The following is a 15,538-nucleotide window of genomic DNA, read 5'->3' as shown; positions in this document are numbered from 1 at the left end:
TCATCCATAGTTTCCAGTATATCGTGTGAGACAAGGCAAGCTGAGTATGGCATGAGGGGCGATGTCTAAAACCAAGATGATTTGTGGACATAAGCTTCTCAGTCTCAAGACAATTTATCATATTTGAACTGAGAATATGTTCAAGGATTCTGCACCAAACCAGTGTTAGTTATGTTGGTCTGTGATTTGCAGGTCAGTTCTTCTGCCCTACTTATACATAGGAGTCACCAGCATCTGTCTCCAGTGGCTTGGGATGGCGCACTGGGCAAGAGATTTGCAATAAAAGCAAACTGAGTAAGGAGCCAGTGCTGCAGAGTACTCCTTGAAAAACGGAAGTGGGATTCCATCCGGACCTGGTGACTTTGTTTTCAACTCCTTCAGTTGTTTCTCTATGTCACGGATGCTTATTACTGAGATTTAAAACTTTGCTTTTCATTTTGGTATCTTCAACTGCCACACAAGACTGGTCAAAAGTGACTGGATGGGAGCCTTAGACCTATTTAGCGATTTTACATAGGACGAGAATTTTCTTAGTTATCTGCCAGATCTTTTGCTATGATATGCAACTCTCCTCTGAATGCGAAGATATTTTGTTGATGCCGACCTACGTAGGGAGAAATGATCACCATGATAAAATATGGGAAATCAATACTGGTATGGAAAGATATAAGTGTTTGTTCTTTCCACATGCTATACGAGATTGTAATAATAGAGTATTGTGAAGGTGGTTCAGTGAATCCTCTGCCAGGCACTTAAATGTGATTTGCAGAGTATATTTGTAGATGTAAAGTGTGGTGGTGATAGTAGTTGTTTGCTTTGAGCAAAAATATTTTAATAGAAGCACAAATCTTTACTAACTTTTGTTTGTCTCCTTTGAACCGGGAGTCCAACAGCCTTTGCCTCCTCAGCATTTTCCGAATCTTGTTGTTATACTATGGTGGGTTTTTCCATTCTTAATCCACTTACTGGGTACATAGTTCTCCAGATAACGACCTACAGTCTGCTTGAACTCTGCCCGTAATTCCTCTACGTCAATCTCTCTGGAAATAAGTGATGTCAATTCACTGTCTAAGTGAGATTCTAGTAACTTCATATCTGCTCTTTCAAACAAAAACACCCTCCTAGCCAAAGACTGATTTATTAACTTTTGCAACCATAGTTGCTATAATGACTTCATGATTGCTAATCCCCCCTTCTATACTGACGCTGTCGATAAGATCCCGCCTATTTGTAGGTACAAGATCTAAGATATTTCCATTGTGTGTGGGCTTGTGAACTAGCTGCTCAAGACAGTTTTCAGAAAATGTGGTGAAAAGTACTTTGCATGACTGTCTTTCTGTACCCCCATATTGAATCCAAAAACATCACAGTCAATACTCGGTTGGTTAAAGTTGCCTCCAACCAGTAAGCATGAACTGAGTATTAACCCGTTACTGACCATAGACATTTTTTGAATGACTCTAGAACTGTCACAGCAGAATCAGGTGGCCGGGTAAAAACATCCAAGAATTAACTTGGCAACCAGATAACTTCACTGTTACTCAACTATGACATAAATAGATCCAGTATTTTTGTCAACTGCAATGAACACTGCCCCTTCTGTGGTCTCTAATCTGTGTTGCCAATACACATTCCATGACTTGCTAAATCTTTCAGAGCTTTCCACTTCAGATTTCAGCCAGCTGTCAGTCTCCAGGGCAATCTGAGTGTGAGAACTTTACTGGAGAGCAGTAAATTAGGGAACTTTGTTACAAATACTTCGATAATTTACTGATAAAATTTTGACAGTTGATGTGTCTTTATTGTGAGCACTGTTTGACTTCCCTTGCTGTGTAATGACTGGCAAGCGTTCATCAGAGTACCTCCAATAAACGCCTAGCCTAAAAAACCCTGATGTGTAGTGCACTCCTGATCTGTTAAGTGGAGCCCTACAAATCCCCAACCTATAATGCAGGTCTAGAAACATGTAGCCAAGACTATCAACTCTTGGAACAATGCTGCTCATTGTGAAGTCTGCTTGCACCCCATTCTTGAGGCCACCAGCCTACGTCACACTCAGGATGCTGTCTGTATGAACTAAGGACAGCCTCAGTACCAATGCGACAGGCCTCGTTGGCGCCGATGTGAGCCATAATGTGCAGACGACTGCACACTACTATCTCGATAGCAGCAGACAGGGCCGCCTCCACATCTCAGATGAGGCTCCCCGGCATACATACGGAGTACACATTGGCTTTCTGTACAGCCTTAAATGCTATTTGGCTAAGGGTTTCCACAGCACACCTAACGTTAAAGCTCCCGATAGCTAGCAAACCTCTGCCTACATGTTGCTGCTCGGTCCCCGCCGAAGGCGTGGCCAACTGTCCACTCCAGACATCCAGTCTCACATTGACCCTCTGCTCTGCTTTGAATGATGCAAATGCATCACCACCCACCACTCACTCTGCTGCGAGGGCCTCAGGTGCACTAGAAGGTGCCTCAATAGCAGAAGCTGTGGGTGAAACAAGCAACATGTGTCTTGTGCACAGCATGCACACTTCCTACCCATCCTTGCAAGACTAACTGAAAAAGTAAACTGTAAAATCAGACTGACTCCTAATTATGCAACTTGCTACTCTTGTGATGTGTTACCAATTGCCACTGGTGTCTCAGTGAGCTGTGTAGCTGGCTGTTCAGAATAAATGACAACTGCGCTACAAACTGTCTAAATTTACACTTACAAAATGTGAGCTTATGCCTGCTAAATGGAAACGTGCCCAAAATTTTAAGATCATGCTGCAAGAAGAACACAGGAAAATATAAACACTTAATTTGCTCCTCTGTAGATGTGTATTGTATCAGTCGAGATCTGGCTAAATAACTTGCTGGAGTAGAGTGCAGATGGTATGGAGGTATTGGACCAGTGGCTGTAATATTACTCTGCACCTTTGCTATGACACTGGATAAATGAGGTATTGGCAATGCAGGAAGCAGAGAGACACAGTTGGCAGATGTGTGGTATCACATGGTAACAATCTTAAACAGTTTGGGCACTCAAAACACAAGCTCCTTGTTTGTAAAACAAACAAACTGTCAGCTTCAATAATGGCATGATAATTGTGCATAGGATGCACCCTGGTGGGTTGTGTATCTAAGTCTCATCCGGACTGATGCAAACTGTTGCTTAATGTGAAGTTTTCAGACATGTCAAACAGACATCAAGAAATAAAGGACCCTATTGAATCAGGAGCGAAATACGCACACTTCAAACTGCAAGGTGCATAAAAAAAAATCTACAGTCTGTTTAAGAGCTGACAAGAACATTACTACCATATCAGCAAATTACAGGTTGTTTATGTTTACATAATTCAACAAAAAATGTGAATCATCGTTCATGGTTTAAAATGATTCAGGACAACTGCTGTTCTCAAGCTGGACATTTGCTTGGGTGAAACCATATCATTCACAGTCATTGTGGAAATCTTCACACTAACTACTGACGTAGACTTCAGTGACATCGTGGTGGTAAATTGTATGAATAAATAACCAAAGTGTAAAGTCAATGGACCAGTTGTGAACACAGATCACTACATTGCAGGTGGGTATGAAGGATGGATAACTTTTAAGAACACAAAGTTTGGACTTGTAACAAGGTTTTAAGCAGAACATCTACAAATATACAGCCAAGGTCCCCAGAATCAGAACAACACAGATGATGTCTTCCTAGAAGCAAGCAGACCAGTGCTCAGGTGAAACTTGTAGGACTCGCTTCAGTGGGAGACTGAGAACGGTCATATGTTTCAACTAACATAGGGATATATATATTCCAATCCCGGGAGCGGAAAGACTTACCTTAGGGGGAAAAAAGGACAGGTATACACTCGCACACACGCACATATCCATCCACACATACAGACACAAGCTCTCCTTTAAAACCCACTTCCTTTCGTCTTCCCCTCTCCTTCCCTCTTTCCTGATGAGGCAACAGTTTGTTGCGAAAGCTTGAATTTTGTGTGTATGTTTGTGTTTGTTTGTGTGTCTATCGACCTGCCAGCGCTTTTGTTCGGTAAGTCACCTCATCTTTGTTTTTATATATAATTTTTCCCACGTGGAATGTTTCCTTCCATTATATTGATATATATATATACACACATACACACAAAATTCAAGCTTTCGCAACAAACTGTTGCCTCATCAGGAAAGAGGGAAGGAGAGGGAAAGACGAAAGGATGTGGGTTTTAAGGGAGAGGGTAAGGAGTCTCACACACATATATATATATATATATATATATATATATATATATATATATATATATATATATATATATGGATGGATATGTATGTGTGTGTGTGCGCGAGTGTATACCCATCCTTTTTTCCCCCTAAGGTAAGTCTTTCCGCTCCCGGGATTGGAATGACTCATTACCCTCTCCCTTAAAACCCACTTCCTTTCGTCTTTCCCTCTCCTTCCCTCTTTCCTGATGAGACAACAGTTTGTTGCGAAAGCTTGAATTTTGTGTGTGTATGTGTCTGTTTGTGTTTCTATCGACCTGCCAGCGCTTTCGTATGGTAAGTCACATCATCTTTGTTTTTAAATATATGTTTTCCCACATGGAATGTTTCCCTCTATTTTTATATATATATATATTGGGATTGGAATAACTCTTTTCCCTCTCCCTTAAAACCCACATTCTTTTGTCTTTCCCTCTCCTTCCCTCTTTCCTGACGAGGCAACCGCGTGGAATGTTTCCCTCTATTTTAAGGGAGGAGGGTAAGGAGTCATTCCAATCCCGGGAGCGGAAAGACTTACCTTAGGGGGAAAAAAGGACGGCTATACACGCGCGCGCGCGCACACACACACATCCATCCACACATATACAGACACAAGCAGAGAGAGATATCTCTATTGTGTGTGTGTGTGGGGGGGGGGGGTTGGGTGTATAATGATGGTGGAAACTGATTAATGATTGCTGCTTGAGTAAATGGAAAAAATTGATTGGAAAGAATAGTTGAAAGAAATTGGAAGGTAATTTCTGAATCCGTACACAATCCGGGGGTGACTTTAACTCATACCAATACCACAATATCAACAGATCCTAAATATCAATACATTCAAGGTCAATATTCATAATATGCATCACTTACTGCTTCATGTTAATTCCATTGTGCATAGTCATGATTATAACAATGCCGATGCAGGATCTAGGCAGTGGATGAAATGATCAACAGAGAGGGATGCACATCTCACATGTGCAAATTAATTTTACCTTTCTAATAACTCTGAATGAATTGAAGAGCGTATTCCTTCTTATTTTTCATGCAGATGTATCAAAACGTTGTCCTTGCCACAAAACAACTCGTTGATCTACATTTGGCATTGTGCATATCCCATTCAGTTTACACATAGCTTACATGTACAAAAAGAAAGGAACAAAAAAATAATACGATTAAACACAAGGACCATGGGTGAAATAATTTGCACTGTCCCAACCGGTTGCGATACCATTCAGTGTGACTTTTTGCAGTCATTTATTAGGGTAATTTGTTCTTTCTGTATTCATTCTGATGCAGATTTAAGGAACATAGCTTGCTTGCTGATAAACTGTATTCTGATGTGGGTGAGGAATGGGGTACAGTTTTGTCCAAGAATGCAGCTTCCAGTTGCCTTGCAGCTAAGCAGTTTATGCCAAATACAATTTTAATGCATTGACATTGAAATTTTTCGTTACTATGCATCACTTTTCTGACTATCTCTGCTATACCTTACATACCAATGAACAAGTTGGATCCAAGAATACGTCCGAACGCAGTCCAGTACCTTTACATAGTATCAATCATATGCTATATGCAGCAATCAAACTAAATTTTTGCAATGTGGTGATTTAACTGTGGGATATAATTCTATTTACAGAAGAATATTTGTTTTGACATTTTTCTGGCTTTGAATTGTGTAGATAAATTTATTGAAGTGTTTTGAATTTTCACGTCAGAGGAAGGTGACATGTAAGTGCCGCATTTATTCCGTGGACAGAGGAGAGAGCTCTTTTGCTTTATTATATTTTGTTGGACGAAGATGTGTGCGTGAATTAATAATTCGTCTTGGTGATTTGTTCGCATTATTTCTAGGGAAAAGTGCTACATTGTGTAATTGGTACATTAATCCAGTTCTATTGCTTAATAACGTCGATGAGAGTAGTTTGGAGTCACATGGGGAACACCAAATTAAAACTTTGGTATAGAACGCGCTCAGCATTGTGTGCAATTGACTTGTCGAAGTAATTGAAAACACGCAGATTTGAATAGCCGCACGATAAAAAATAGTGTGGTCTGTAAATAATTAGCAGAGATTTAAAGACTCACCCATGCTAAGTATTAAAATATTGAATTTTGAAATAATCGGAAATACGGAGTAGCTTATTGATTCCGTTGCAAGGTTGCATGAATCATTCAGCACAATTACAGTTGCTTACGAAATCACACTATTTACAACGAGTGGATGCAGCATGACTGCAGTTTTATTTCAGAAGCATAAATAAACCGCAGTACGACATATTCAATATTGTTCGAGTTTTCTTATTGTAAAACCAATCTTTTGAACTTTGAATGCAGGTACACTACATACCTGTCGGAAGTTTGGTGAGGGCGACCAGATATTCATTTCGAGAAGAAAAAAAATGGAATTAAAAATACAAATCCACACTGGGACACTAACTGAACAGTCACACTCACTGAAACTCTATGTGCCATTCTCCCTCACTCCTTCCCTGATACGAGCAAGCTGGAAGACAAGACGACACCAAGTGGTTCACATGATGTTGCGAAAGGAGGGGGGGAAAAAGCGGTTCATGTTGGCGCCCAGCCTGTCGGCCTGAGTGCGTTGCAGCATGAAGAGCAAATTTGGAACTGCAACTTAACGCAAGTCATCTACAAGTGTGCGAGTTATCTATTTGGAAACGTTGTGTTAATGCATTGAAGTGTTGTCTATAGTGGATAAAGATTGTGTTTATGTTAAATGTTTGCTCCAGAATAAGTAACCATGCACAGCAGAAATCGTAGAGTATGAGGTGAAGTAAACTCGAGGTTGGAAATGATAAGTGAAGATAAGGGGGTTGTATCTCATAGGGAGATAACTGTTGAAACTGGTGGGGAAACACGATCAATGGAGGTTGATGTTTCAAATGTTGAGGCAACATTGGATGTAGATTCTATCCAAAGTAAAGACAGGGACGTGGGAGAAACTGTAGATGTGGTAAGTTCAAAGGAAGGGAAAGATGACACTTTGAAGATTACAGTTTTTAGTGGTGATGAGTTTACATGACTGATGGGTATCATGACGAAGCTTGACAGTAAATTTGATAGGCAATTTGGATTATTACAGGAAGACAAAGGTTGTTTAAAAGAGAACCCCAAGCAATTACAGGAAGATACAGATTCTTTGAAACATGATGATAAATCACCGAATGAAAAATTTGATAAATCAACTCTCGATTGGAAAAAACAGTTAAGTGAGGAATTCAAAGGGCTTGAAATCATGGTTTCTAAAGACTGAAATCAATTACGTTCTGAAGTAATAGGGAAGGTCGAGGACATTGAGAAGAAATGTAGGGAGATTTCTAAGAGACCAAATGATCTAATAGATTGAATTTCAAATTGCGAATGTAGTTCCATAAAAACCGGTAAGCAAATTGACAACTTGAGCAGACTGGTCACGGACTTTGAGAAAGATGCTTGTCAAGGGATAGATCAGTACTTGAGAAACCAGACAGTGAAATTAGATGATGGTTTAAATGATTGGATCAAACTAAAAAATAAAGAGTATTTTTAAAAGTAGGCATTTTCCTAATGTTTCTACAGGAAGGAATGAGAACTGTCGTAAAATCTTTGTAAAGAATTTTAAACATATTTTCCCAAAGAGTTGATCTGAACAGGATCGACTACATTTCAATGCATCTAAAATTACGGGTGAAGCAGCACTGTTGGCTGTGGAAGCAATTGAAAAGTGCCAAACATGTGCGGACTTTGAGTGACTGTTACTAGCAAAGTATTGGTCTAACAGTAAACAAGAACGACTTCACAAGGAAGTATACCAGCCAGAATTTTATAACGGCAAACCAGGTTCCCTGAGACAGCATTTTGAAAAATATATTAATAAGACTAGGTATTGGATCTCATATCTCATTGAGAAGTAACTCGTATTTTGAAAGGCATACTACCAATCCGTATACGAGAGAAACTTATTAACGTCCCAGATTCCAATGTGGAACAATTTCTGGCAGTCGTTGACTCGATAGATATGATTTTAGAGGATGCACAAGCTTCTAAAGATAATGGTCAAATGTCTAATTTACAAAGAAATGACCAGGGCAATAATAATAACAACCAGAACTTCAAATACAGCCATAACAGTAAATATTAGAATGAAGAGCGTAGGAATGACTATTCCAAGGAAGATCATAACAGTGATACCCATTCTGTAAATTATGTAAAGGTGGAGAATATCATACAAAAAGGAAATTTAAAGATATTCATGGTCAAGATACTAATTTTAGGAGAGACACTACCTGTCCAAAAGAAGATCCAGATCAAATAGATACCTGGGGAGACACTTTGAATCATCGGGTTCGGTGGGTAGATGCTAATGTATCGCAACGACCATCAGGAGTAGCACTGCTTGGTGAGCAAACAGTAACATCACAGCGGCAACCATTAACCAACTCGTGACTATTCATTACAGGTAGTTGAAGTTCACAATCCACCGAATATGACATTGGGGAAGAGGTTAAACTAAAACCTCTCTCTGATAGTCTTCTGAGGACGACTGGGGAAGATGAGGGAGGCAATCATCATTTTAATGTAAACGTCTTGAGGTACAATAACAATACTGATTTGCGGGAATAATTATTTGAAGAAAATAAGTCAAAGTCTAACCGAACTGGACGAATTGTGCAGGCAATGGTACATACATGGATAAATGAGGTTGAAACGGACATTTTAATTGATACAGGGGCTACTGTTAGAGTAATGACAAAGGATTGCTACAAACATATCCGTTGTGGGAGAAAGGTAACCACATTCCCAGTCTCAGGATGCTCTGTATCTGGTGCTTTCAGTGTTAAGATACAAAGAATCTCAAAACAAGCACGAGTGGATATTCTACTATGGCGGTATCGATGGAATGTACCTTCCTGATCGTATCGAAGAAGACTGTGCCTTGTATTTGTGGACTCAATTTTTTGTCTGATGCCAGAGCAGTGATCAATTTAAAGAGAGGGACCTGTACCTTAAACTCTGGGGACAAGATTGTAACAGTTTCTTTAATGAGGGGTCAAATAGACCCAAAACCCTTATTTATAAAGTTAATGATTGATTGTGTTAATAGTAATGACCCTATCACAGATAGTGTTTGTCTCATTGAATGTGTTGAAGATAAAATAGATCAAACTATGATACAAGAAAAAGTCGCAGAATCTGAAATTTTATCTGTTAATCAACAGGAAGAATTGAATTGCCTTTTAGATGCATATTTATCTATTTTTGACAGACATCCAGGAATAATTAAGTCTTTTGACTTCAAGATCAATACTTACTGGCATCAGCCTTTCTGCCAAACATTCTACCCCATTCCTTGGTCAAAACAGGATGCAGTCAAAAAGGAAATTGACAAAATGTTGAAATGGGGAATCATTGAACCATCTCATTCTGAATATTGCAATCCTTTGTTGACAGTTTTTAAAGCAAATGGTGAAGTAAGACTTGTTTTACATGCTTGTGAAATAAGACTTGTTTTAGGTGCTCGGGAAATAAACAAGATCATTGCACTTGTTCAAACAACACCAGAGAATGTAGACGAATTACTGCGGAAGTTTCATGGTGCTCGGTTCCAAACATTCCTGGATATGAGAAGCTCATATTGGCAAACCAAGATCTCAATAGAATCAAGAAAGTATACAGATTTCATCTTTTGAGGTAGAAGTTATCAGTTCACTGTCATGCCATTCGGGTTGAACATAAGTGGAAGTGTATTCCTTTCAGCATTTGATACTGTGCTCGGTTGGGAATTGCTTGACAGAGTGACATTGCACGTGGACGATTTTCTAATAGCCACCGAGACTTGGAAAGAACATGTTGAATTATTGAAGAGAGTTTCTGTGAAGTTTTCTGAATATGGGGTTACAGTGAACTTACAAAAATCTAAGTTTGCGAGGAGGCAACTGAAATCTTTAGGACACATCATTTCACCATATGGTAACTTATATTACCAAATCCAAATAAACTGAAAGCCATCAAGAAATGTCCTTATCCAAGGAATAAGAAAGAATTAATCATTTTTAGACCTATCTTCATCTTTTCATCAATTTTTGCCAGAAAATGTTATCAACCAAGAATGTTTGCTACAGTTACTGCGAAAAAATGCAATGCGGAAATGGAGTATACAATGCTCTCAATCATTTGACAAAATACGTAATGCTTTAACTAAAGTGCAGTTGTTGCACCACCCAAAATTGGATCAAGATATCTGCATAGCTACTGATGCTTTGGAAACTGGCATGGGAGCGACAGGTTTTCAAATGGAAGACATGCAAGATATAAACACCATCAAAATCAGTGGATTTGCAAGCAGAACATTGTAGAGATGCGAACGAGCGTACTCAGTTACTGAACTGGAAGTGTTAGCTGTTAGTATGGGCACTGAAAAAATTCAGATATTTTGTTTACGGGAGAAAGACAACTATATTTTGTGATCACAAGGCATTATCCTACATATTAACTAGCAAACTGTTCCACTCGAGATTGACTCGCTGGGCGTTGATTCTACAATATATCAAAGGAAAGGACAACGTCATGGCTGATGAGCTGTCAAGATTACCTAAAGGAAGGGATAATAAAGAGGTTGAGAATTCAATTATCGACTTCCGAGTGATGAACATGACTACGAAATTTTGTGAGACCAAGATGTCAACTTTATGTCAAAATTTATCACGACTACAGGAACATGATTCACACTGGAAGAAGATAAGAAACAAATTAAATCAAGGAGCTGCCACTATTTCTGAAAATTGGTATAAGATTCGAGATGGTATATTATTCAAGAAAAAAATTCCGAACGACACGTGGAGAGTATGTATTCCAAAGGCTTACATCGAACCTTTACTGTGGTACACATATTTAACTTGGGGACATATCGGACCCTTGAAATGTAAAAATAAATTGGATCAATATTGTTATTACCCCAATCTTGAGCGAATAGCTAATGATGTACTCAAGAGATGTAAAATTGTCACAAAACCAAACCTATCAACTACTCCAGAAAAATACAACTACATCCCATAATACCTCATGAGACTAGAACTTTAATATCCTGTGATGTGTGTGGACCATGTCCTGTTTCTCGTGGAAGATTCTAGTGTATATTGGCATTCTATGATGTATTCTCCAAATATGTGATTATATCCATTACGTAATCTACATGCTCAACCTGTGTTAAGGAAACTTGTTGATTATTACATAGCTAAGGTGGTTGTTGTTGTTGTTGTTGCGGTCTTCAGTCCAGAGACTGGTTTAATGCAGCTCTCCATGCTACTCTATGCTGTGCAAGCTACTTCATCTCCCAGCACCTACTGCAACCTATATCCTTCTCAATCTGTTTAGTGTATTCATCTATTGGTCTCCCTCTACGATATTTTACCCTCCACTCTGCCCTCCAATACTAAATTAGTGATCCTTTGATGCCTCAGAATATGTCCTACCAAATGATCCCTTCTTTTAGTCAAGTTGTGCCACAAATTTCTCTTCTCCCCAATTCTATTCAATACCTGCTCATGTTGCGTGATCTACCCATCTAATCTTCAGAATTCTTCTGTAGCACCACACTTCGAAAGCTTCTATTCTCTTCTTGTCCAAACTGGTTATCGTCCATGTTTCACTTCCATACATGGCTACACTCCATACGAATACTTTCAGAAACGACTTCCCGACACTTAAATCTAAACTCGATGTTAACAAATATCTCTTCTTCAGAAACGCTTTCCTTGCCATTGCCAGTCTACATTTTATATCCTCTCTACTTCGACCATCATCAGTTATTTTGCTCCCCAAATGGTAAAACTCATTTACTACTTTAAGTGTCTCATTTCCTAATCTAATTCCTTCAGCATCACCCGATTTAATTCAACAACATTCCATTATCCTCATTGTGCTTTTGTTGATGTTCACCTTATATCCTCCTTTCAAGACACTGTCCATTCCGTTCAGGAGTTCTTTCCGGTCATTTGCCGTCTCTGACAGAATTGCAATGTCAGAGTTTTTATTTCTTCTCCGTGGATTTTAATTCCTACTCTGAAGGTAGAACAGCCAAGTCATACTAATTGATAATGCAGCTTACTTTACTAGCGGTTTATGGAAGGAAAATTTAAAAAGAGTAAATGTAAAGTCTATATTTGTTTCCCGATTTTATCCCTGCGGGAATCCTATGCTAATAGACAGTTATTATTAATGTGTCACATTTAGCTATGCTATTTCAGTAGGACATTACAGCATTGCCATATTATTTCAAAGAGATTATGCAGTATGCACAAACACTTGTGATTAACCTGATTTATCTTGTTGCTGGATCAAGCCGTGATATTGCATGCCCCAAGTACTGAAAGTCAAAAACCTTTTAATCGCCATAAAACTTGTGCTATTTTGTTCAGAAAACTATGTAGTTTCATATGCTATAGTCATTTTCGTTTTTAAAAAATTATTAGTGTGAATTTTTCTCACACATTTAGAAAAAATAAAATATTTTCTGTTACGGAAGGACATTTCATTTTTATTATTTGTATCACACACATTGATGATTCTGTGACAATATCTATGTGGGCACTTAAGTTAGCCTAACAGGAATACATTGGTATTAAAAGAAGGAATTTGGTATGTTTACCAAAGACATAAAATTTCCCCCAAAATTGTAAATGTCCTTCCATTACAAATTGTTGACATAATTTCAATGTAAAATATAATGAACAGTTAATATAAAATTTTCTTTTCCATAACTTCCTAATATAAGAGTATTATGACATCTTCAGTACCATAAAGCCATATGAAATACAACTATTTAATAAATATTTATTTTGTAAAATATTTGTTATAAATGTCTATTTGAGTGTCCCTCTAAAAATGAAACCAGCCACTCACAGCATGTCTTTACCTAGCCAGCTAATGAAACAATTCTGTCAGATGTTTTCCCTCCAGTTTTCTGTTCTCTCTCTCTCTATTATTGTATAGGTTTCAAGTGGCTGTTCATGTTGGAAGTGTAAATTTACTGGTTATAAACAATTTGAAAGTAAGTATTAGTTTAATGTAAACAAAGTTTGTTTATTTATGCACAAGTCTGAAACCTTTTTTTCAAATAAGCCTGATTACTTCAAAAGCCTGAGTGAAGAATGTAGGCTATAAATCCATGTGTTATATAAGCAAGTGTATCAAATATTTACATGCTGAGGCATCATGTTAATATTGTTAGTATTTATCTGATAACTTCCAAATATTTTTGTAATTATTAACAGTGAAGGAGTATCGTAGCCTACTCTGCAAAGACTAGGTGACATTGTTATGTGCAACACTTTTAAAAACATGTAAAAAGAATGTCTCAATTTTTTGGCTTTGTAATTTTTAATTTATACTCTAAACAAACATGGCATATCTCCTTTGAGCTGAGCATATGTTCACTCTTTGAGCTTGCAAATAAAATGTAATGTACATCAATGGCTTACTATGAAATATTTGGAAATGTAATGTAAATTCAATTGCTTCTTTGGTTCAATTATAGACTTAACAAGTTTCTTGAATATATGTGCAGGTGTGATGGCCAAAACTGGTGCCGTGTGTGCTAAGGAATGCTTGAAACGAAAAATGAATGAACCAGGAACAGCAGAAGTGCATCATCAAAAAGATCGTGAGAGAAAGAAAGCAGAACAATAGAAGTTAATAGCTGAGGGAAAGATACGTCATTTACGAAAATATGAAAAAGGAAGGAAAAAAATGCAATGTGCCATTGTTTGTCAAACCCATGCAAATCCAACATTAAAAATGTCACCTAGCAAGTGATGTCTCCCAAAATCACCTTCCAAGCATCCCGAAGTTCTTGGAAAACGAGTCAAATCCTTTTCACATTAAAAACTTAGTAATTTTTTTGAAGTTGCTGGCTTTGCTGCTAGGAATGTAAAACCAAAACAAACCTTTCTGCAAAGAGCATGGGGAGTTACCCACTGGACTGTCAAAATTTACACAATTACGACAAAAGCATGTTGTACCTATAACACTAAGAGATCGAGAAGTTTGTGTCTGCACTTATCATGAAAATGCTGCTATGTTATTAAGGTATTTGAACAAGCAAAAAAAAAAAAAAAAATAATAATAATAAATAAATAAGTAAATAAAAATAAAAAATATCTCAGCAACATTACTCATGCTTTCTTAAGCAAGTAGTTATGCCTAAGTATATATTATTTCAATTATTTTGATGTTTATAAACCATTTTACAGTGTTACTTTATTAAATGTAAAGGGTACTTTCTCAGAACAGTGTTTTTAATTATGTATGTACAAAGTCTATATTTTACTAACAATAATTTCATTTTCCTATGCTACATAAGTTTAGTTTCAGTAATAAATTAATATGTAACTTGTATGATAGCATTTATTGTTATAAAATTCAATAAATAACAATGTATTTTGTGTTAAAAGTCAAATTTGTATAGCTGGGAAAAAATGTCCCTCTGTAACGTTCTTCTGTAACACTGCAGACATTCGCTTTCTTGGATGCAGCATTTAATCTAAGAGCAAAAAAAATCTATTATGCCCTTATTTATGTACTAAACATATGCAGTTAACCAATTAAAAAATTTGCTAAGTGAAACATAAACATCAGAGCAGGAATTAATCTTTATATTCAAGTATCTAAATAGCTGTGCTTTTTCTTGTCCTTCCGTAATGCTCAGTAAAATAATTAATATTGAAAATATGGAAACATAATATTACTATTTAAATGCATAAAAGAATCCCAGTTGCTTGTAACGGTTGCAGAATATATGTTGTGCACTAGTTTTCCATTTCTAATTAAAGTTTTTTACCCAGATTTCACAGAAAAGTGTCCTTCCGTAACAAAAAAAATAGCACGGTCTGACCCTGCTAATTAGTGATTGACTGAATGAGCTAATGATATACCTTGACTTTAATACAGTGTAATTAAGTGATATTAACTTTCATTTCTTAAATGACACTTGCCATAAGCAAATATTGTAAACAGAGACTTAAATGTGAATTATTCTTAATGAATTGAGGTTCTGCATTAATAAGCAAATAGTTACTGTAATGTTATAATTTTAAATTTTACATATTTTTCCTGTTTTGTCTTGCTATATATTTTTAAACTTTAATATTCAAATCTAGTAATACAATACAATACAATAATATCGCTATTATATTTTATCATATTAAAGTGTTATTTTGGTGAGGATATGTAAGGGTACTGTAGTCTTACATAGCTGACCCTTACATAGTATCGATCATATACTCTA

General features: G+C 37.2%; 1 protein-coding gene across 4 annotated transcripts in view; it reads left to right on the top strand.

Annotated features, from left to right (window-relative positions):
- Positions 1-14,885, top strand: part of LOC124596500 — a 75,053-nt gene extending 60,168 nt beyond the window's left edge. For 3 of the 4 annotated variants that reach the window (XR_006978309.1, XR_006978307.1, XM_047135659.1), the window contains one exon: positions 13,820-14,885. Coding sequence is in view for 1 of the 4 variants with exons in the window: in XM_047135659.1 (XP_046991615.1) it covers positions 13,820-13,941 (122 nt within the window). In the remaining 3 variants the exon portion in view is untranslated. Of the gene's footprint in view, positions 1-13,245; positions 13,304-13,819 lie in introns of all 4 variants that reach the window. The other variant, XR_006978308.1, reaches the window with a different exon arrangement.
- Positions 14,886-15,538: the final 653 nt, after the last annotated feature.

Source organism: Schistocerca americana, chromosome 2, assembly GCF_021461395.2.
Source record: "Schistocerca americana isolate TAMUIC-IGC-003095 chromosome 2, iqSchAmer2.1, whole genome shotgun sequence".
In the NCBI taxonomy this organism is placed as follows: Eukaryota; Metazoa; Arthropoda; class Insecta; order Orthoptera; family Acrididae; genus Schistocerca; species Schistocerca americana.
Note: the sequence above shows the minus strand (reverse complement) of the source record. Positions and strands in the feature narration are given on the sequence as shown.